Source organism: Fringilla coelebs (genome assembly GCF_963513975.1).
Source record: "Fringilla coelebs genome assembly, chromosome: 3".
NCBI classification, from domain to species: Eukaryota; Metazoa; Chordata; class Aves; order Passeriformes; family Fringillidae; genus Fringilla; species Fringilla coelebs.
Window position 1 is genome coordinate 60,515,231 of NC_140030.1, and position 16,758 is coordinate 60,531,988.

The window sequence follows — 16,758 nt, forward strand, 5'->3', positions numbered from 1 at the left end:
TAAGACCTAGCTGTTACATTGCATACCACAGAATATACAGTATGTTCTGTGAATAATTTATTATTGCATTGCAGAAGAGATTGAAGAGTAGGTGCTTGGCAGTATTGTTCTGCACCTTAAGACAGCACGTGAGGAATACTTAGTCCTTCCTCTGACTTTATTTGTGTAGTCACAGAAAAAGACGTGCTTCCAGTTGAAATTTAGCCATGACTAATGATCACTGTGTGGAGGTGAACAAACAGGCAGCCTTACTCTGCTCTCAGTTCTAGCTGTGAACCGGGAATCCCTCCAGGGATACCTTATGGAAGTACATCGTGCAGTGTTGATGCCCCCACGTTTGCAGATAGTAACAGACAAAAGATGCTTCAATTATTTAGATATGCTTAGTGTTCAGACAAGAGCCTTCCTATCCATGGCTTCTTGTGCACTAAACTTGTCTCGTAGTTCAGCCTAAATAAGTCTGTGGACTGAGGCTGCTGTATCTTCAGCATTATTAGGCCATTTACAGAAGACTTCTGATAACTTGAACTGATCTTGAACTGGTCTTTGAGAGCCTTTCCAGTCAGAGTAACTATTCCTCTGTCAGTACTTCATGCTGCATATTATGGCCTCTTGAGTAGCAAATGAGGTTTACTTCCTTCAAACCAATACAGCATAATTATTTTTCTTTTGTTAACGAAACACTTGTAGTTTCAGCAATTTGATGCTTATAATATTTAAAATTCTTACTCTACTGGCTTGGACTTGATGAAGAGCAGACTGACTAGTACTGACGTCACTGCCAAGCTCTTGTGGCACACTTGAGTCTGAAGCTATATGAGCAGAGTTCAAATAACATGCAGGTTTGTGTAGGGATTTGCAGTGCAGACGTTCATAAGCCCTTTGAGTGCTCAGATGTTCATAATTTATTTCCAGGTCACTTTATTTCCTGGTCCAGAGCTGACTGAGGTGAATGAAGGAAGAAAAATGTTAAGCATCCTTTTGTTGCAGTAGGCTTTGAGACCTATAGAAGAGTATACAGATTTCTATAGATGTCTAGTGCTTGTAACATGTGATACACTGAGGAAAAATCCTGATGTGTATCAACTTAATTTATCCATCCCTCATCAGATATTCCCGTTAGTAGTGAATTTTGAGTCAGCTGAAGAGCATTAATGATCTATCTTAATATCTGCTAATTAGGTGTTCTGTCCTTGAAGAATTGTCATCGTTTTCCAGCTCTGTAAGAAGTTGGCTTCATTCTGTAGAACTGAAATCCATCTTCTGGGCTGCAGAAGGTTTATTCCTGTTAATCTTCTGTCTATGTGTGTCTCAGAACATTGAAAAGGGGCAGACCATTGGCACAAAAAATGACACGGATCACTGCAAGCATCCAGTAGTTGGCAAAGAATAAATTCATAGCAAGAATTTTCTCCATTCTTGATCCCTTTGATCTCTTTAAAATCTCTCCTTACAATTGCCTAAGGTTTGCTGGCGAAGTCACTTCAGAAAAAAATCGATATAGATAACTCAGTTGCCTAATCTTCTAATTTGTTGTCTCAGTTTGGCTTTTGCAAAGAAAAGAGAAAATCTTGATGCAGTTAGTAACTGAGAAGTCTTAATATACTTAGTAAGGTAATGATTTTGAGAAAATGTTATTCCTGAGGGAATAGTTTGCATATGTGTAGCTATAATTGTTTAGTAACTGTGTTGTTTAGGTGTCTTTTGCCTATTTTGAGAAAAAAGAAAACATGAATTCTAGTCTTGGTTTTGTGTAAATTTGATGATGTGTCAGTCATGGGGCAGATATTATTCCTCCATGCTGAAGTACATAGTATTGCCAATACTGTATTTCTTAAGAATGCATTCTGTGCTGGAAATTGTCACTGGTGATTTATTTTGGGAAGCCAGCGGAAACACTGTGATTGACTTCAGAAGGACTGTGGTGGTTTTTTACATAAAAAGAATTTATTTTCACTGAGGAATTATCTTGGAAACTCTGATTTCTATAGTCTTTCTCCTTTTCCTTCCTCAGAAAAGCAACCACCAAATGTCAACTTACTCTTTTCTTTCACTTCTGTATTGCCTTAACACCAATACTTCTCTGCTGAAGACTTAATGATTCCCAGGGCTTTAAAAGCAAGCAAAACCTTTTTTTATTCACAATTACTACCACATGAAAGACAGTTGTACTAGGGAAACCTGCACTTCTAAAGTTGCTATGGGTATTTTGATATACTTCTACATGCTTCTTTTTGGCGTCCAGCAAATAGACTAGAGAAGCTCATCCCGTACTGTCTGGTCAATTTTGTGAATTTGAGGGCAATCAATTGATAAAACCAGTGCTAAACAGAAGTGCAAACAAACAACAACAACAAAGACAAAGAAAACATTGTTTTTCTAGAGAAATTGTTGTTTTATATGCTATCGGATCTGTTTTATATGGTATCAAATGTTGTTTATATACTATCAGACTGGTTGGGAAATGTTTTGTTTTGTGGCTTACATGAGGGATTCTCTCTAGCTGGGTTTACTGGCATAATAATAATAATAATAATAATAATAATAATAATAATAATAATAATAATAATAATAGACTTTGTAAGTGGTAAAGAGAAAACTGTAGCCCTTCACAAAGCTCTTGGTAATGCTGGTCAGTTTAGAAGAGATCAATGAAGCATCTGCAAGATGGCAGTGTGTCTGGAAATCTGGAGTCTGCACATGCTGCCTACAGCCACATATGTTTATTATTACTCTGTGAAATAAATACGTTGTGTGTGCTGGTATTCTCCCAACATGTGACTTCTCCCCTCAAGTGAAGACAATTAGGACAAAAGGTAGCAAGTTTGAAAATCTCCTGGTGCCAAGATGAATTGCAAAGCCTCTCTTTAAATTTTTTTTTAGTTTTCCTAGATGTTTAACCTGCTAGAGAAACCACTGTGTTTGCTGTGAATACAGAGCCCTGTTAGTGAAAGGGATTATTAGCATTTATTCAGATAATCTCTCTCTTAACAAAGAGAGCTCTTTTAACAAAATTAAAGTCAGAAGTGAAGCTGACATTAAAGTCAGAAGTGAAGCTGCCTGCAGAAGTGGTCTTAATGGGGTGGAAAATCTATCTCGCAAGAGAGACCACTGCAGCCCTTGTGTAATTGTTTATGTACTTGGTACATAAGTCTATCCTGATGTCTCATTTTAGAACAATAGCATGATTAATAGTTGCTTGAAAGCATTATGGAGTTTTGTCTTCAAATTTTAATATGTTGGCATAATCATGTTTTCCAAGCTATTCAGAGGTTTCTGATGTAATTCATATTTTCTCTGCATATAATTCTTAACTTTTCAGAGGGTTAGGAACATGTGTATTTACTTGCAGGCACTGAAATGGTGAAGCATTAGTGAGAAGAACAGGAATGTGCTTTTTTGGGGGATACTTTTTTTGTAAGTTTTCATATGTGTCCTCCACCTAAAAGTAGTTTGTCTGTTGACATAAATTTAAAAAAAAAAGGGTCGGTAAGATGGTGGTCTGCTTATTCTGGGTAGTCATTAAATCCATTAGTACCTTTCTTACTTTCTTCCTTTCCCTGTAGTGGTCTCCAGCTTTTTACAAAGAGCATAACTTCACTGCTTTGTTTTTAAAATTTACTTGACTCTTTCTCTTTTCTCTCACATTTGAAGAAGGATGATTGGAATAGGCCTGGGAATTTATTCTTCAGCCTCCACAAAGCTCAAATTTCATGTCTTAACGTTCTATAAAGCATCTGATGAAATATTTTCTGACATTGAGATCCAAATTCTCAACAACACTCAAAGTTCTTTTCAGGGAACTTTGCTAACACATGCCATCATTGCTGCAGACAAATTCAGCTGGAATCTCAATACCTAGTAACTTTTTATTCTTCCATATCCTCTAAAACTAAAAAAAAAAAAAAAAAAAAAAAAGTCCAAAGCTTGTTAGAACAGACCTTCAGTTTGTGTGGTTTTTGAACTGGCTAAAGCAGATCTCTGCTTCCTGAGAGGTTGGTTCAATATCTTTCCAGATGTTAATCTTCAATAACATTTTACTTCATTGTACCTTCCCTACATCATTAGCAAAGTGCTTCCCTTTAGTAGTAGTAGACTGAAAGTGAAGTGAGTAGGCAGACAGAAGGTTAGGGAAGTTTATCTCCATTCTCTCTGCACTGTTGTTACTGTTTTACAGAATTGTGAATTTCCCTCTTTGTTTTGCAAAGCTTTAGCATAAGGTAATGAAAACTTAGTGTGGAGTTGCATAGCATTATCTCATACAATGGAGCTGGTGGGGCAGCCTGTTCAGAAAGGGATGGTGGTCTGGGTTTTGGAGAGGACAGCTGGATAATAAAATTCGGTGGCTTCCTTACTTAGATCCCTAGCTATAGACATTTATATGGTACCACCAATTTCCATTGGATTTTGAACAAGATGTAACACACATGTCCGCTTTCATGCTATCAGTGGTATTGGGAATAAGTTATCTCTGTCTATTTTGGTTAAAAATTATGAAAATTCTATTCTTCCAGTGCATCCAAAAATATGGCATTTATTGAAAAAAACCCCTCCGTTGTCTTGTTATTTCAGGAAGATTCCTTAACCTTTTTTAAGTCACCATGCAGATGAAGAATAAAGTGTTGCTAATTTCACATGAGTGTTGTTGTACTCTTTTACAATGCCTTCTTTATTTCTTTAAACTAAAAGTTATGATAGCATCTCAGTAGTGTTTTTTAAAGTAATGGAATTTCTGAAAGAGTGATGGTTTTGCTTCTTCGAGTTCTCTTTAGGAAGTAATGACAATAAAAATCTGTTCCTTGTCCCCAGAAACCAAGTGACTCATTTTTCCAGATGGATACAATATGAATTGTATCTGAGAACCAGGGAGTGGAATGCAAAGAGTTTGGTGTTGTTTGTAATGTGGTTGAAAAGCTGTACATATAAAACAGCAGCAGAAGTTTCCTCTCAATCCACAGAGTTCCGTACATCAGCCTGCAGAGACACTTTACATCTGGAAATGAGATATTGTGTAGGGAAAAAATTGAGATTTTTTTTATTGCTATAGATAGTGAATTGTGTCAGCAAGGCCCTCATGCTTCTGTATGGTATAAGAACTACTACTCAATAAAATCAATTTTGAAGGCTGAAGCATTGAGAGAAGGCCCTCCTTCCTGTGCATCTTTTCTTTCATGCTCCTTTGAATAGGTGCCAAGTGAAAAGCTGGTGTTATCAGGTGAGCTGTCCAGGGAGTTTTTCCCATCCTCCTTCTAGGTCCTTGAGGTATTGTTACATTGAGTTGATATGGTGTAGTTTCTGGACTGGCTTTACACCATTCACAGGCTGGTTTGGGTTGTATTATACTGAATTCTTTTTGCTTTGTACTGGACACATGTTTGCAAATGAGGCAGTTCTTCCTCAGCCCCCCAAAAGATACTGTTGGCACGGTAGTGTACGAAGGATGAGGGGCCAGGGGCCATCCCTGAGCCACCCTACCTTCTCTGGGACTCTTGAGGCTTTCCCTTTCCCAGCCTGCAAACCCTAAACCTGTTCCAGCTGAGGTGCTGGTGCCACTGCAAATGTCACCTGCAGAGAGAACTGTAGAGCCTGTAGGAGCTATGGATCCCCAAATCACATGCTGGAAACTGTTAGCATGTATATATTTACCCCTTGTTTTCTCAAGCTCCCACTTTAAAGTTTAGCTATAGAGAACTTAACAGGTTTATTGGTCTGAGAGAGACCTGCTTTCAAACAACTTCCTTTAGCTCCTCTGTTTGTGTGACTTAAAATGTCATTAATTTGCAATTTTTTCTTAGTGTCTGAACAGATTTTTCACTAACCTGGACGAGATTTGACTGTCTATGTTCTGAAAGTGATCATTACTGCTGAAGTACTGCCAAAAGTACCATGCTGATCTTCCTTTGTGTGTTAACTCTTAATAACTCATTCCTGCTCTAAGTCTTGGATGCAAAAACTTATCCCTCACATAATTACTGTCTTGTCCTTGGACCAGGCTTCCTTGCATGAGTTCTCTTGGTGGCCCAGGCTAAATAATTCTCCAGGCTTTCCACATATTTACTCCCTTTTATCTGTCTACCTTGGAAGGAAGCTTCCTTTTCCACCCTATCTTATAGGATCCTACTAGGTTCAATACATTTATTTGGGTGGCCCTCTCTTGCCTTTCTTCCAAGCGCTTTCATGCTGCCATTAAACCAAGAAATCCTTGCTTAACATTTCCCTGGACTGACAATGACATCCTCCCTTTCCTCTGGAAAAACCCTTTAACGCTTTCATGTTTCATGTGTGCTCACTTGTCTTGGTATGCCTCATTTCTGGCCGTACCTCTTATCTCTTTTTGGACTCACTTCATGCTGGTGTTAGCCTTTGTTGCCCATTCCTGCTCCCACAGCTGTCTGCTGCATCCACGTTTTCCTGTTTGCCTTCAAGCAGATTTCAAAGGGCCGTCTTTTCTGTGCATGATGAAGTTAAGTCCTTGAGCCTTCTTTCGGGTAGTCCTCCCACGTGGGACAGAGATTTGCCTCACACAATAGCAGAATAGGGATTGCAGCAGCGAGTCTGCAGGCTGTAAATTAACTTCATGGACCAGGTCATACTGTGCTTTGAAGTTCTTGCTTTTTTATTTGTGTGCTTCTCCCGTTTAGTCTTCAAGAATATAAATCTTTAGGAAGAATTATCATAGTTTAAAAGCCCTAGACAAATAGCAGCTGGTATTGGTTCATGGTCTGCAATTGGTTCCAGACATCCCTGGTTTTGATAAGACTACAAGACAATCCCAGAAATTCCTTGCCTACAGCTTTTGCTAATGCCATTAAATGTAACATTGTGATTACCGATGCTTTTGGAGCTGATTAGCCAGTATCCTGTGTGACTGATAAACACTGTAATTTAATTATTTCTTCAGAATGCCCCCATGTCATACCCCACTTCCCCTTCTTAGATTTTTTTAATTTTAAAATACAACTTCATGCAAATGTTTAATGGGGATTTTGAAGAAGGCCTAAGACACACAAGGATGCCTGTTCTCAGCCTGTGTTCATTGAGGACGGGGTGATTTACTTCAGCAGTGCCCAGAACAAAGCTTGCTCTGTTCTTGAGCTATTAAAGATTGACTTGGCTCTGTACCCACAGAGGTGTCATCTCGAAGGGAAAGACATTACCTGAGCTTGTAGCTTTTGGCTTTCTGAAAAGCTGACAAGCATGTTTTCATTCCAGTTGGATGTTGACACGCAGAAAGAGCCCATCTCGCAATCTCTTATTGGAGTTGTCCCATGTGTAAAGTACTAGCAAGCAGAAAAATGCTCTGAGAGAGGCCTCTGAAAAAAAAAAAAGGGGGGAAATTATCAAATAAACCCAGGGAAAAGAAAGATTATTCTTTCTGGAGTGCAGAGGATGCATGTTTCAATTGTTTGTGATGAGAGATTAGACAAGGCATCTTCGTTATGTGTATGTCTCTGTCCATTGTCCATTTTCACTAGATTTCTGAGAATTGATCTCATTATAAGCTTTTGTAAATTCTCTCTTTTGGTTTTAATAGTCATTCTTTGAAAGATTTTTCAAGTGTACTGTGAATTACAATTTTGCATTCATACCTGTACAAAATGGTATATTGTCTATTCTATTTCTTCACCCTACTCACCAAGTAAGATTTACCTCTTACTTCCAAAAGTAACTGATGCAAAAATTTGTGAGTACAGGTGTAAGAAGCTGGACTGGGTGGGGTCTCTATCAGTTGTAGCACAAACCTTAGCACCCATGTTGTTAACAGGGCCTATTTTGCTCTTTCTCTGCTTACGTCTTAATTCTTGAAAGCAAAGTGGCAAAATACTTGTTTAATTCTTGAAATACTTGGCAGCATTATAAGGAAACTGAACTGATTTTGCTTCTAAACAAGCCTAAAGGGCATAGTCCACCTGAGGTTTTTTTTTAATATTTGTCAGCTTGTTTCCTGAGCCACAAAGGTGCTTGTCCCAGCCTTGGCTAATCCCAGTGTGAGATGATAATGTCTTGTGCACATGGGAACAGGCAGGTGTGCCAGAAAAAGGTATGAAGCCAATGCTCATTAAAGAAAACGTGATGAACTTTCTCCACAGCCCTAAACCACTTGTTGAACAGGCAGCCTGCAGTGATTGGAGCTGACATTGGAAGCCCAGTGTTGTCCGGGGATTTCATCAGTACCCGATCTCAGTGTTCCTTGACCTAGTGGACATGCCTTTTCTGCCTTCTCATTTATCAGTGTGCTTGCTGCCTTTTTTATTTGCACTACCTATAGGTATTACTGTGTATTGTACATTAGTTGTACAGTCTGGAAGGCAGATTTTTGCTGCAGGTACCGGTACGTAAATTGGGGAAATGAAGAGCAAAATTTGAAATGAAGAGCAGTGCATAAGAATATGTGTTTAAATAAGTGTGTATGTTTTAAATTAATGTGAATATGTTTAAATGAGTGTGTATGAACACAAATACTTAAAGTCTGTCATCTAACCTTGATTCAGAGCTTTCAGTCTAGTAAATATTTTAGTCTTCACTTTCTAATTTTACATTGAAACTAGGCTAAATTGTTACATCTTGATGTACCTGTGGTAGATATATTTTAAGAATTGCATATTTACATTCCTTCTTTTGGTACAGTGGTATGTATTGGGTCTGCATAGCTGTTTTTTGCAGTTTGCAGTATTGTCTCCTGTTTACAGTTAGAGGAACCATGGGATGGTAGTAAAGAATGAAGAGAACCTATCACTGTAGCTACTTTGCTTTTCACAGCGTGTTAGAGTAGCTGTTTTCTACTTTGCTTTTAGCCAGCCAGCCAGCTACACAATCTAAGCTAAAAAAACCCAAAACTAATTTCCAAAAAGAAGGGGTGATGGGAGGGAAGAAAGAAGGGGGGGGGGGGGGGGGAAAGAAGCAAGCTTTTGTGAACCATAGGGTTGTGTTTTTATGTAAGTGTTTTTGTGGCTATCGAACTACCCAAAGTTCATGGTATGTTCATCTTGTCAGTATGTGTTTAAGACCACCAGCTTTGTTTTATTTCAAGTCATCTTTTGGGTTGATGTAACACAATATGACTGAATGCGTTTTGGCAGGGAATAACTAATCTAATCCATATACTACCAGATGAAAGCAATTTACTCTGGGTTTGGGGAAGCACTCAAATTTTCAGTGCAGCCCACAAAGGCATTTTTCCCCCATTTAATTGTCCCTTTTTATATCCAAACAGATCCAGCAATGGGAACAAAACCTGGAAAAATTTAACATGGACCTTTTCCGAATGCGATGTTACCTATCCAGTTTGCAAGGTGGGGAGCTCCCAAACCCAAAGAGCCTCTTGGCTGCTGCCAGTCGTCCTTCAAAATTGGCACTGGGGAGGCTCGGCATTTTCTCTGTCTCATCCTTCCATGCGCTGGTAAGTCCAAATGCACTTCCATGGGTGTGCTTATATGTGGAATTGTGCTGAGATAATACATGGCTGCACGCACACGCGTTGCTCAGGCAGCCCTGTACCCTTCTCGCCCTCTCTGCGGCTCCTTGACTGCAAAGACATTTTCTTCTACAGGATATGGCCATGGCTTTTTTTTTTTTTTTTTTGCCCTAGAGAACTCCAGACTTGGAGTCCCTCCTAAAAAGGAAGTATTCTTAGAACAGGCTAAAGCTAGAGACAATTCAAAATTAAATGTCATTTTTTTTAAGAACTGTGGGCTGTGTTTCTAAAGAAGAATGAGTGAGATCCTCAGCTGTAACCTGTTGCCACCCTGTCAGCTTCAAGGGAAGTACAGCAGTAGCAGGTTTGCCTCTGCTCTTCAGCCTTGGCAGGGCTGTAAGGCTGATCTTGGCAGAGAGGGCTGGACCCCATTTGCTGCATGGAAAGTCTGAGGAGTGGTACTGAAAGACCCTCCAGGGAATGTGTTCCTCTCTGCCACTGTTTTTATCTGTGTGGTTTTTGCCATTCCTTGTTAATAACTCAAAGCCATAGCATTTATCTCCTGTTTGGCAATTTGGAGAGTCTGTCTTCCTCTAGAAATTTCATATCTGAATGATAGGTTATCATTCTTATTCAGAGCCTTTTCATTAGCTTTTGTTTTACAGAGCAATGTTTTCTCAGATTCTCCCTTCCTATGGCTTCTAATTTTGCCCCATGACAAAAAATTATGCTGCCATGCCCCTGGAATACTGAAACAAGCATCACTGCTGAAAGCTTAAAGCATTGTCCTTGCACTTTGGCATGTTGCATTGAGATGAACTGAAGTAACCCTCATTTGATGCCTCAGGTTGAAATAACTGTCACTATTTTGCTGTTATGAAAGTGATACAGGAGGGTCTGTCTCTGTGTTTGAATAGATCTGCTCCAGGGATGAAGCTGCTCTCAGGAAACGTACCCTGTCTCTGTCCCAAAGGGTTCGAAATAAGAAGGGTTTATTTTCTTCTCTGAAAGGACTGGACACATTGGCAAGAAAAGGAAAAGAAAAGCGACCTTCCATAACTCAGGTAGATCTTACTTGCTGGGATAGCATAGAATGGCTTGTTTCTGCTGGAGTTCATCCTGCAAGGTGCTGTATGTGCACAGGATAGAAGACATTTGTCCGTCAAACCTACATCCACGGTTTTCAGTAGGTTTGGCAAACTTGCAATGGGATCATCACCTGTGAAGAGTATATGTCTAATTTGGGTTTTTCTGTGATAAATAAGATTGGTGAATGACAGGTTCTGACCCAGTAATTTAATTATTGTCAGCATAAGAACATCAGGCTAGAATTGGTAACAGCACTTCTCTTCTGCCACATCGCAAACTGTTTGGATGTAGGGTTTCATTCAAGATAGCCTCTCTGCACAGTCCTTAATACAGTATGTGCTTGTTTGTGACTGGCACTCTGAAGCACTGCTGCAATTTGATATAGTGACATAGGTGAGTCTTCAAGGGAAAAAGAGAATGTGCAAAGACAGACATCTTTGGCATGGCCTCTTAAAGCAGCACACACAGTCTGGAAGTACATTTTAGCCACCAGGAGAAGGCTGCTGTCATGCAGGCTGTCAGCTCTCAGTACAAACAACTGAGTAATAATGCCAAACCAGTTTACTGAAGACTTGGCACAGGTTTGGTGTGCAGGGTCAGGCTGGCTCTAGGGAGAGCGACTATGCTGATGTGTGCCCCCACTGAAGGGCTGCACTGCTGGTGAAACCACAGCGTCTTTTTCTCATGGTGGAACTAATGGCCCGTGCTTACATTTAGTGCAAGCTCCACACTTCAGGAGCCTGTGTTTTCTCAATAAAAGCTCAGTTATATGCAAAACAAATTTGCTGCCTTTTCCCTGAAAAAAAGGTAAATAAGAGCAGAGATGCTTCCTGACAGTGAGGCTGAAGTTACATTCTCACTCAGAACACTACTGTTTTCACTAGCCTCTGCCATGTCTGCTGTTGCTCCTGCAAAGCAGTATTTTGTGCATTGTTCATTAGGTAACTTTGTTCCTGGCCCTTGATTTTATTAGTCACAAAATCTCTGATCAGCATTTGAAAATTGGCTGTTCTTGCATGCGTGGTAGTCTGTTGAAGAATATTTAAACAAGCCTATCTGTACATGTCCTGCTTGAGACACAGAGCTGATCCAACAGATTTCATGTTGCAAAATAACACATCAGGATTTTCTGGTCTAGTGGTTTGTATTTTTAATAGCTAAATATCTATGTATTACACTGGCATTAAACTTCTGCCTGTTACACATTCTAGCATATTGACTGAGGTGTGTTAACATGGCGAAAATGATTAATAAAACTCAAGTCTGCCTTACAATAGAAGGAACTAAAGGAGAAATTTTCCCTAGGTCATCCTTTTCACTTCCCCTGTGTTCCTCAGCAGCAGAGTCTGCTGTGGCAGTCCTGCACCTCTATTTCTTTATTACGATGAGCACTGAGGGAAAGAATGTTATACCCTTTAGCTCTGTTCCCAGCAGAGCTGATACCTTGCACTGTGTTTAACTGGGTAATACGTCTTCTCTTATGCTTTATAGCCCATGAAGGGGATTCTGTGGAGCTCAGGGACAGGGATTTTATAGCTCTGACAAGGAGAGGAGGCTCCTGCTGCCCTCCCAGCAAAGAGAAGGGAGGGAGAGGTACCCCCAATGGGTGTCTACCCTTCTTATTCCAAACCTTGCAACCAGCTGGCCCAAAAATGTTTTCATGTTCATAGACAAGCTGGAGTTCTTGATTTTTTTTTTCTTTTTGTAATTAAACATCCTGCAATATAAGTAAGGAAATTTAAATGCTGAGTGTTGCCCATAAAAGTGAGGAATTTTTATGGGCATGGCTTGAAAACTGACCCATGAACATAGAAGATGGCCGAATAGAGAGCTACATCCTTGCTCAGACTTGTGTATATGCACATAATTCTATATCAAAATCAGAATAGGCCTGAGGATAACTTTCTTGTCTTTTTCAGCCAACCAGGTAAAGCAGAGAAATGGAGGTTCCTTCTCTGCTTATTGTGTTGAGGTGTTTCTGTCAAACAATAGATTAAAAAAAGTCTTGCTTTCTTGGATTTAAGTTCATTTGGCTGTGGCTGGTATGCTTTAATCTACAGTACCCTAGCTTCAAAATCAGATGGTATGTTCTTGAAGATCATTATGTCAGGGAAGCTTTTAATTTTATCTTGTTTATTTTTATGGCATTAATAAAAATGTTCAGAGTTTTTGTACTGGGAGGCTTTCGTAAACATTAATGAAGTGCTCAGTCTTCTACAAATCAGTTAATAAAACTGCACTGTAGCAGATGGGGGATGTCTGGGCTCACATTATCCTCAGTTTCTTAAATGCTTATCTGCTTTCTTATGTCTAAATGGTGAACTGTTTTGACAAATCATAAGCAATAAAATACTTCGATTATATCTATGGGTGAGACAAGGAAGTTCAGAAGTGGTACCTTTTAGGCAGAAACTGGATTTTGTATGAAATCTAGAGAGTTTGTTGTCTTGGATTATCTGAAAGGCTTTTGCTAATACCAGAACCTCCCAAAAGCTCAACAGTAAGTCTGATATTGTCCTAATTGGTTGACTGCAGAAGGAGTTGAAAAAATGGTTTTTAAATTTGCAGTTTAGGAGGGTAATGTTATTATTTGCAAATCTCAATATAAAGTGTATTGGCCTATCCTTGTGTTTGCAGCAGCCTTATATTGAAATATTACTGAAATATTTGTATCCCTAGCCATTTACTTTATCAAAAAAAAATCTTAGCACCTTTGTGAGATACAAGTAGTTACATTTCCAGAGCATGTGGGCAATGCACATTTGAGGTCCTGCCTTCATCACTTCCAAAGGAGACTCAGTAGTCAGCTACTTTTGTTGCTTAATAGCGTGGGGTTTGGGTCAACTATGCCTTTAAAGCTAAGCTAAAAGTTTCAATCGATAGCACCAACAAAAGTGGTTGGAAAAGATGAAAAACTGTAGGGTAGGAGGTTTTAGAAACCAGCAACAATGATTTGAAATAGTCCCTTGAAGTCATGATGAGATTTGTAGCTCTCCCTAACAGTATCCTGAAGGGTGAAATTTATAATTCCAGTATAGTGTATGGTTTGAAGGTAAATGACTTTAATCTTATTACTAAATAGTAGATAGAAAAAAACAAGAACATGTTTTATACATATTTGAATCTGAGTGTGCACGTAGCTTTAAAGAGAAAAACTGCTTAAATTTTCTTTATATGGAGAGAGTTGTATTTCTTTATTACTTCTAGTCAGAATAAAGCAATAAAAGGTACAAAAGATCCCTGGGGCTTAGCAGGTTGATATATATTCCTTAATTTAATTTTATTTTTTGGTTTTTTCAATGGATTTGCTCAAAACATGTCAGAAGCAAAGGTGTTTATTTGTTCAACCTACTTATTTATCTGTGATGTTTTCAATAGGTTTTTGATTCAGCAGGAGGACATGGATTTGCTGGCATGCAGAATTCAGCCAACTCTGCTGAGGTATGATATGCCTGTTCTCACTCTGCATCATCATGCTTTTGAATTCCTGAATGCATTTTTGTAAGGTAATGGCAGGGCTGGTTCAGAGACCCTAAAGAGGTTCATAAAATGTATTTATTGTTAGATAAAGGATTATATCTCTGCTAATGAATCCACTTCAACAGAAGTTTCTGAGCATTCATGGTAAGCTTTAAAAAACCAAACCAAACCAAACCCAACCCCTAGAAGCTTCTTCACACACTAATGCATACAGTCTGTACCCTGTGAGAGAGACTTGGTGCTGAGCTTGTTTGAAGGCATCTTTCACAGTATGGCAAATCATGGGATGGCTGGGACTGGAAGAGACCTTTATAGGTCATCTAGTCCAACTCCCTGCAATAAACATGAAAATCTTCAACTAGATCAGGCTGCTCAGAATCCCATCCAATCTGGCCTTAATGGTTTCCAGAGATGAAACCCAGGGTATATTTTCCCCTTCCAACAGAACCTTTGTGTTTTGAGTTTTAAGGCAATAAAATCTATGTAGAGTCTGTGGACCATCCCATCAGAGAAGTGAGATTTAATATAAAGCTGGAGATTGCCCAAGTAAAGGAGAATAATGGAGCATCCCTCAGCTGCATTACCGAGTAAATAGCTGTGATTGATCTTCTCTGATACCCAGGAGGAGGAGATCTGATGCTTTTGGCTGCCCAGCCTCAGTCATGATCCTTCTCCATTCCTTCAGCCTCCCTGGGGCACAGTGTTGCCATCCCCCAGTCTGGAAGGACATCTCCCACTGACAGCAGCTATCCTGTAATCCTGTAACACTGTTTTGCCTTTTGAAAGTATCTTCACAGTTTGTCTGTTCTTTGAAAAAATGGATTGAAATACCAGAGTTCCCTTTATTACTTGGCCACTTGCCTCTTGTTTCCTGGAGTGGGAAAGTATTTAAAACAAATCACTCCTCTGTTTTCAAAATAAATTGTAATTATGGGGTTGAAGTCAACTCCTGTAGAGAACACTCAAAAAATTCCTCCGGAATGTGCCATTGTGTGTGGTGTGAGATGGCATCCATCTCCCATCTCAGGGACAGCAAACACAATTCATTCCTGTTCAAACATGCTGAAACCTGGAAAAGTTGGCCACATGAGAAGTTACCAGATCTCTTGGGCACAGCCCCTGAAGGTTTCTCCTGGAGGGCCATGACACCAGTCCCTTGGTTGGATGCCAACCCCCTCGGGGCTGGGAGATTGATGCAGCTCCCTTATGCAGCAGGGTCTGCTGTGCTTCTCCCATCCTCTGGCCTAACAGGAGCATTTCCTCCTCCTGAACCCTTCTGAGGAGACAGAGAAATGTTTTGAACTAGGGAGCAGGCAGAATGAAATGCTCTCTCTTTGGTGAAGTGTCAGCAAAGGGATAAGGTCTGTCTTCTTGTCCCAGCTCTAGGTAAAGCAGCCTTCTCCAACTTCAGGTAGGGGTGCACAGCCCTGTTCCCCAGGTAGAGGGGGACCATCAGAGCTCAATATGGCTGCAGGTTTTGGGCCAGGATTTAAAAATTTGTCAGGCTTGTCTTTCAAGACTAGAAAAACACACACAATTTAGGAGCTGAGCAGACCTCTGGAGCTAGAAAAACATTTTTTTTCCCTTATTATTTCAACCCTATTTCTGAAACCTTTTTTCAATGGGTATTAAATACAGCGTGGGCATTTTTAAGATCCTGACATTTTGGTGAATCATACAACAACTCAGAAATGATTCATCATAACTTTGAAAACCGTTACTCTGGCATCAGCCTGGTTTTGCTGATTTAAAATGAAAAAAAAACCAAAAACAGCATCAAAACTTTTATAAAATGCTGCCTGGGTATGACAAATAGCAAAGTCTGCCAGGGAAGCTGTATTTTCCCTGAAAAGGATGATAAAACTAGAGGCCAATAGTGGGAGGAAATTATGAAGTAACCTATTGGTCCTGCAGCAGCCCTGTGGCACAACATGTGACAGTCTGCAAGTCCTGGCGCCTCTTTCTGGAAAATTGGATGGGTTGTTATAACTTCATGTGGCAATGAATGAATGAACTATTGTGGAATTGGTCACTGCAGGCATAACAGGAAAAAAAACCCTTTTCATGTCAGATTTTCTGAGACGGAAAATGTGGATGGAGCAACAGTTCCTTGACTGCAGTTAAGGAACACAGTCATGTTTAATAACAGAGGGAAGTTCATCTCAAATTGTATGCTTGAGCATCAGTCTACATGGCAAGGAAAGGACGTAGCTCACTTGGCTGCAAAGCTTTCTGTCCTGTTATAAAAGTTTACATCAAAAGGTGGCCTCGAACCTATTTCTTATCACCTTAATCCTCTGTGATATGAGGTTATGGGGTTTTTTCATCTCTGGCAATAGTGAGATTTATTCCAGTCGCACAGATTTGGAGTACTAGTGTTGCAGGGCAATAAACCAGTGTAGTAGTTGCAAACCTTCCTTGCTGAGGCAGGCATAGCATTGGTTTTCCCTGGAGAAAGCCACCAGGGAAATTCAGCCTGACTCATGTGTGCTAATCTTTCACTGCCTCCCTGCCTTGCCCCTTTCTCCTTTCTGTTATTTGCACTGTGGAGGTAGGTCAGGCTTCATTCTCAGGCAGTTGATTTAGTGCTGAGAGGACTAGAATTCCACAGGAATTATCTTCAACATCACCAGCACTACGGGCAGGCTGTACCCACAGCCGCCAAGGTCAAACTTCTCCTGGTGTGGATTTCAACACTGTGCTAATTGCAGTAGCAGAACACGACTCCTGTTATGTGTAAGTTGATGGATTTCAGTAGGATTTCCATCACCTGT

The 16,758-nt window shown here is 39.9% G+C and overlaps 1 protein-coding gene across 2 annotated transcripts in view; it reads left to right on the forward strand.

The window, feature by feature from the left end:
- Positions 1 to 16,758, forward strand: part of TIAM2 (TIAM Rac1 associated GEF 2) — a 96,019-nt gene that overhangs the window by 22,613 nt on the left and 56,648 nt on the right. For both annotated transcript variants that reach the window (XM_084201549.1, XM_084201550.1), the window contains exons 7-9: positions 9,215 to 9,400; positions 10,333 to 10,479; positions 13,883 to 13,945. In XM_084201549.1, coding sequence (XP_084057675.1) covers positions 9,215 to 9,400; positions 10,333 to 10,479; positions 13,883 to 13,945 — 396 coding nt within the window. The remainder of the gene's footprint in view (positions 1 to 9,214; positions 9,401 to 10,332; positions 10,480 to 13,882; positions 13,946 to 16,758) is intronic.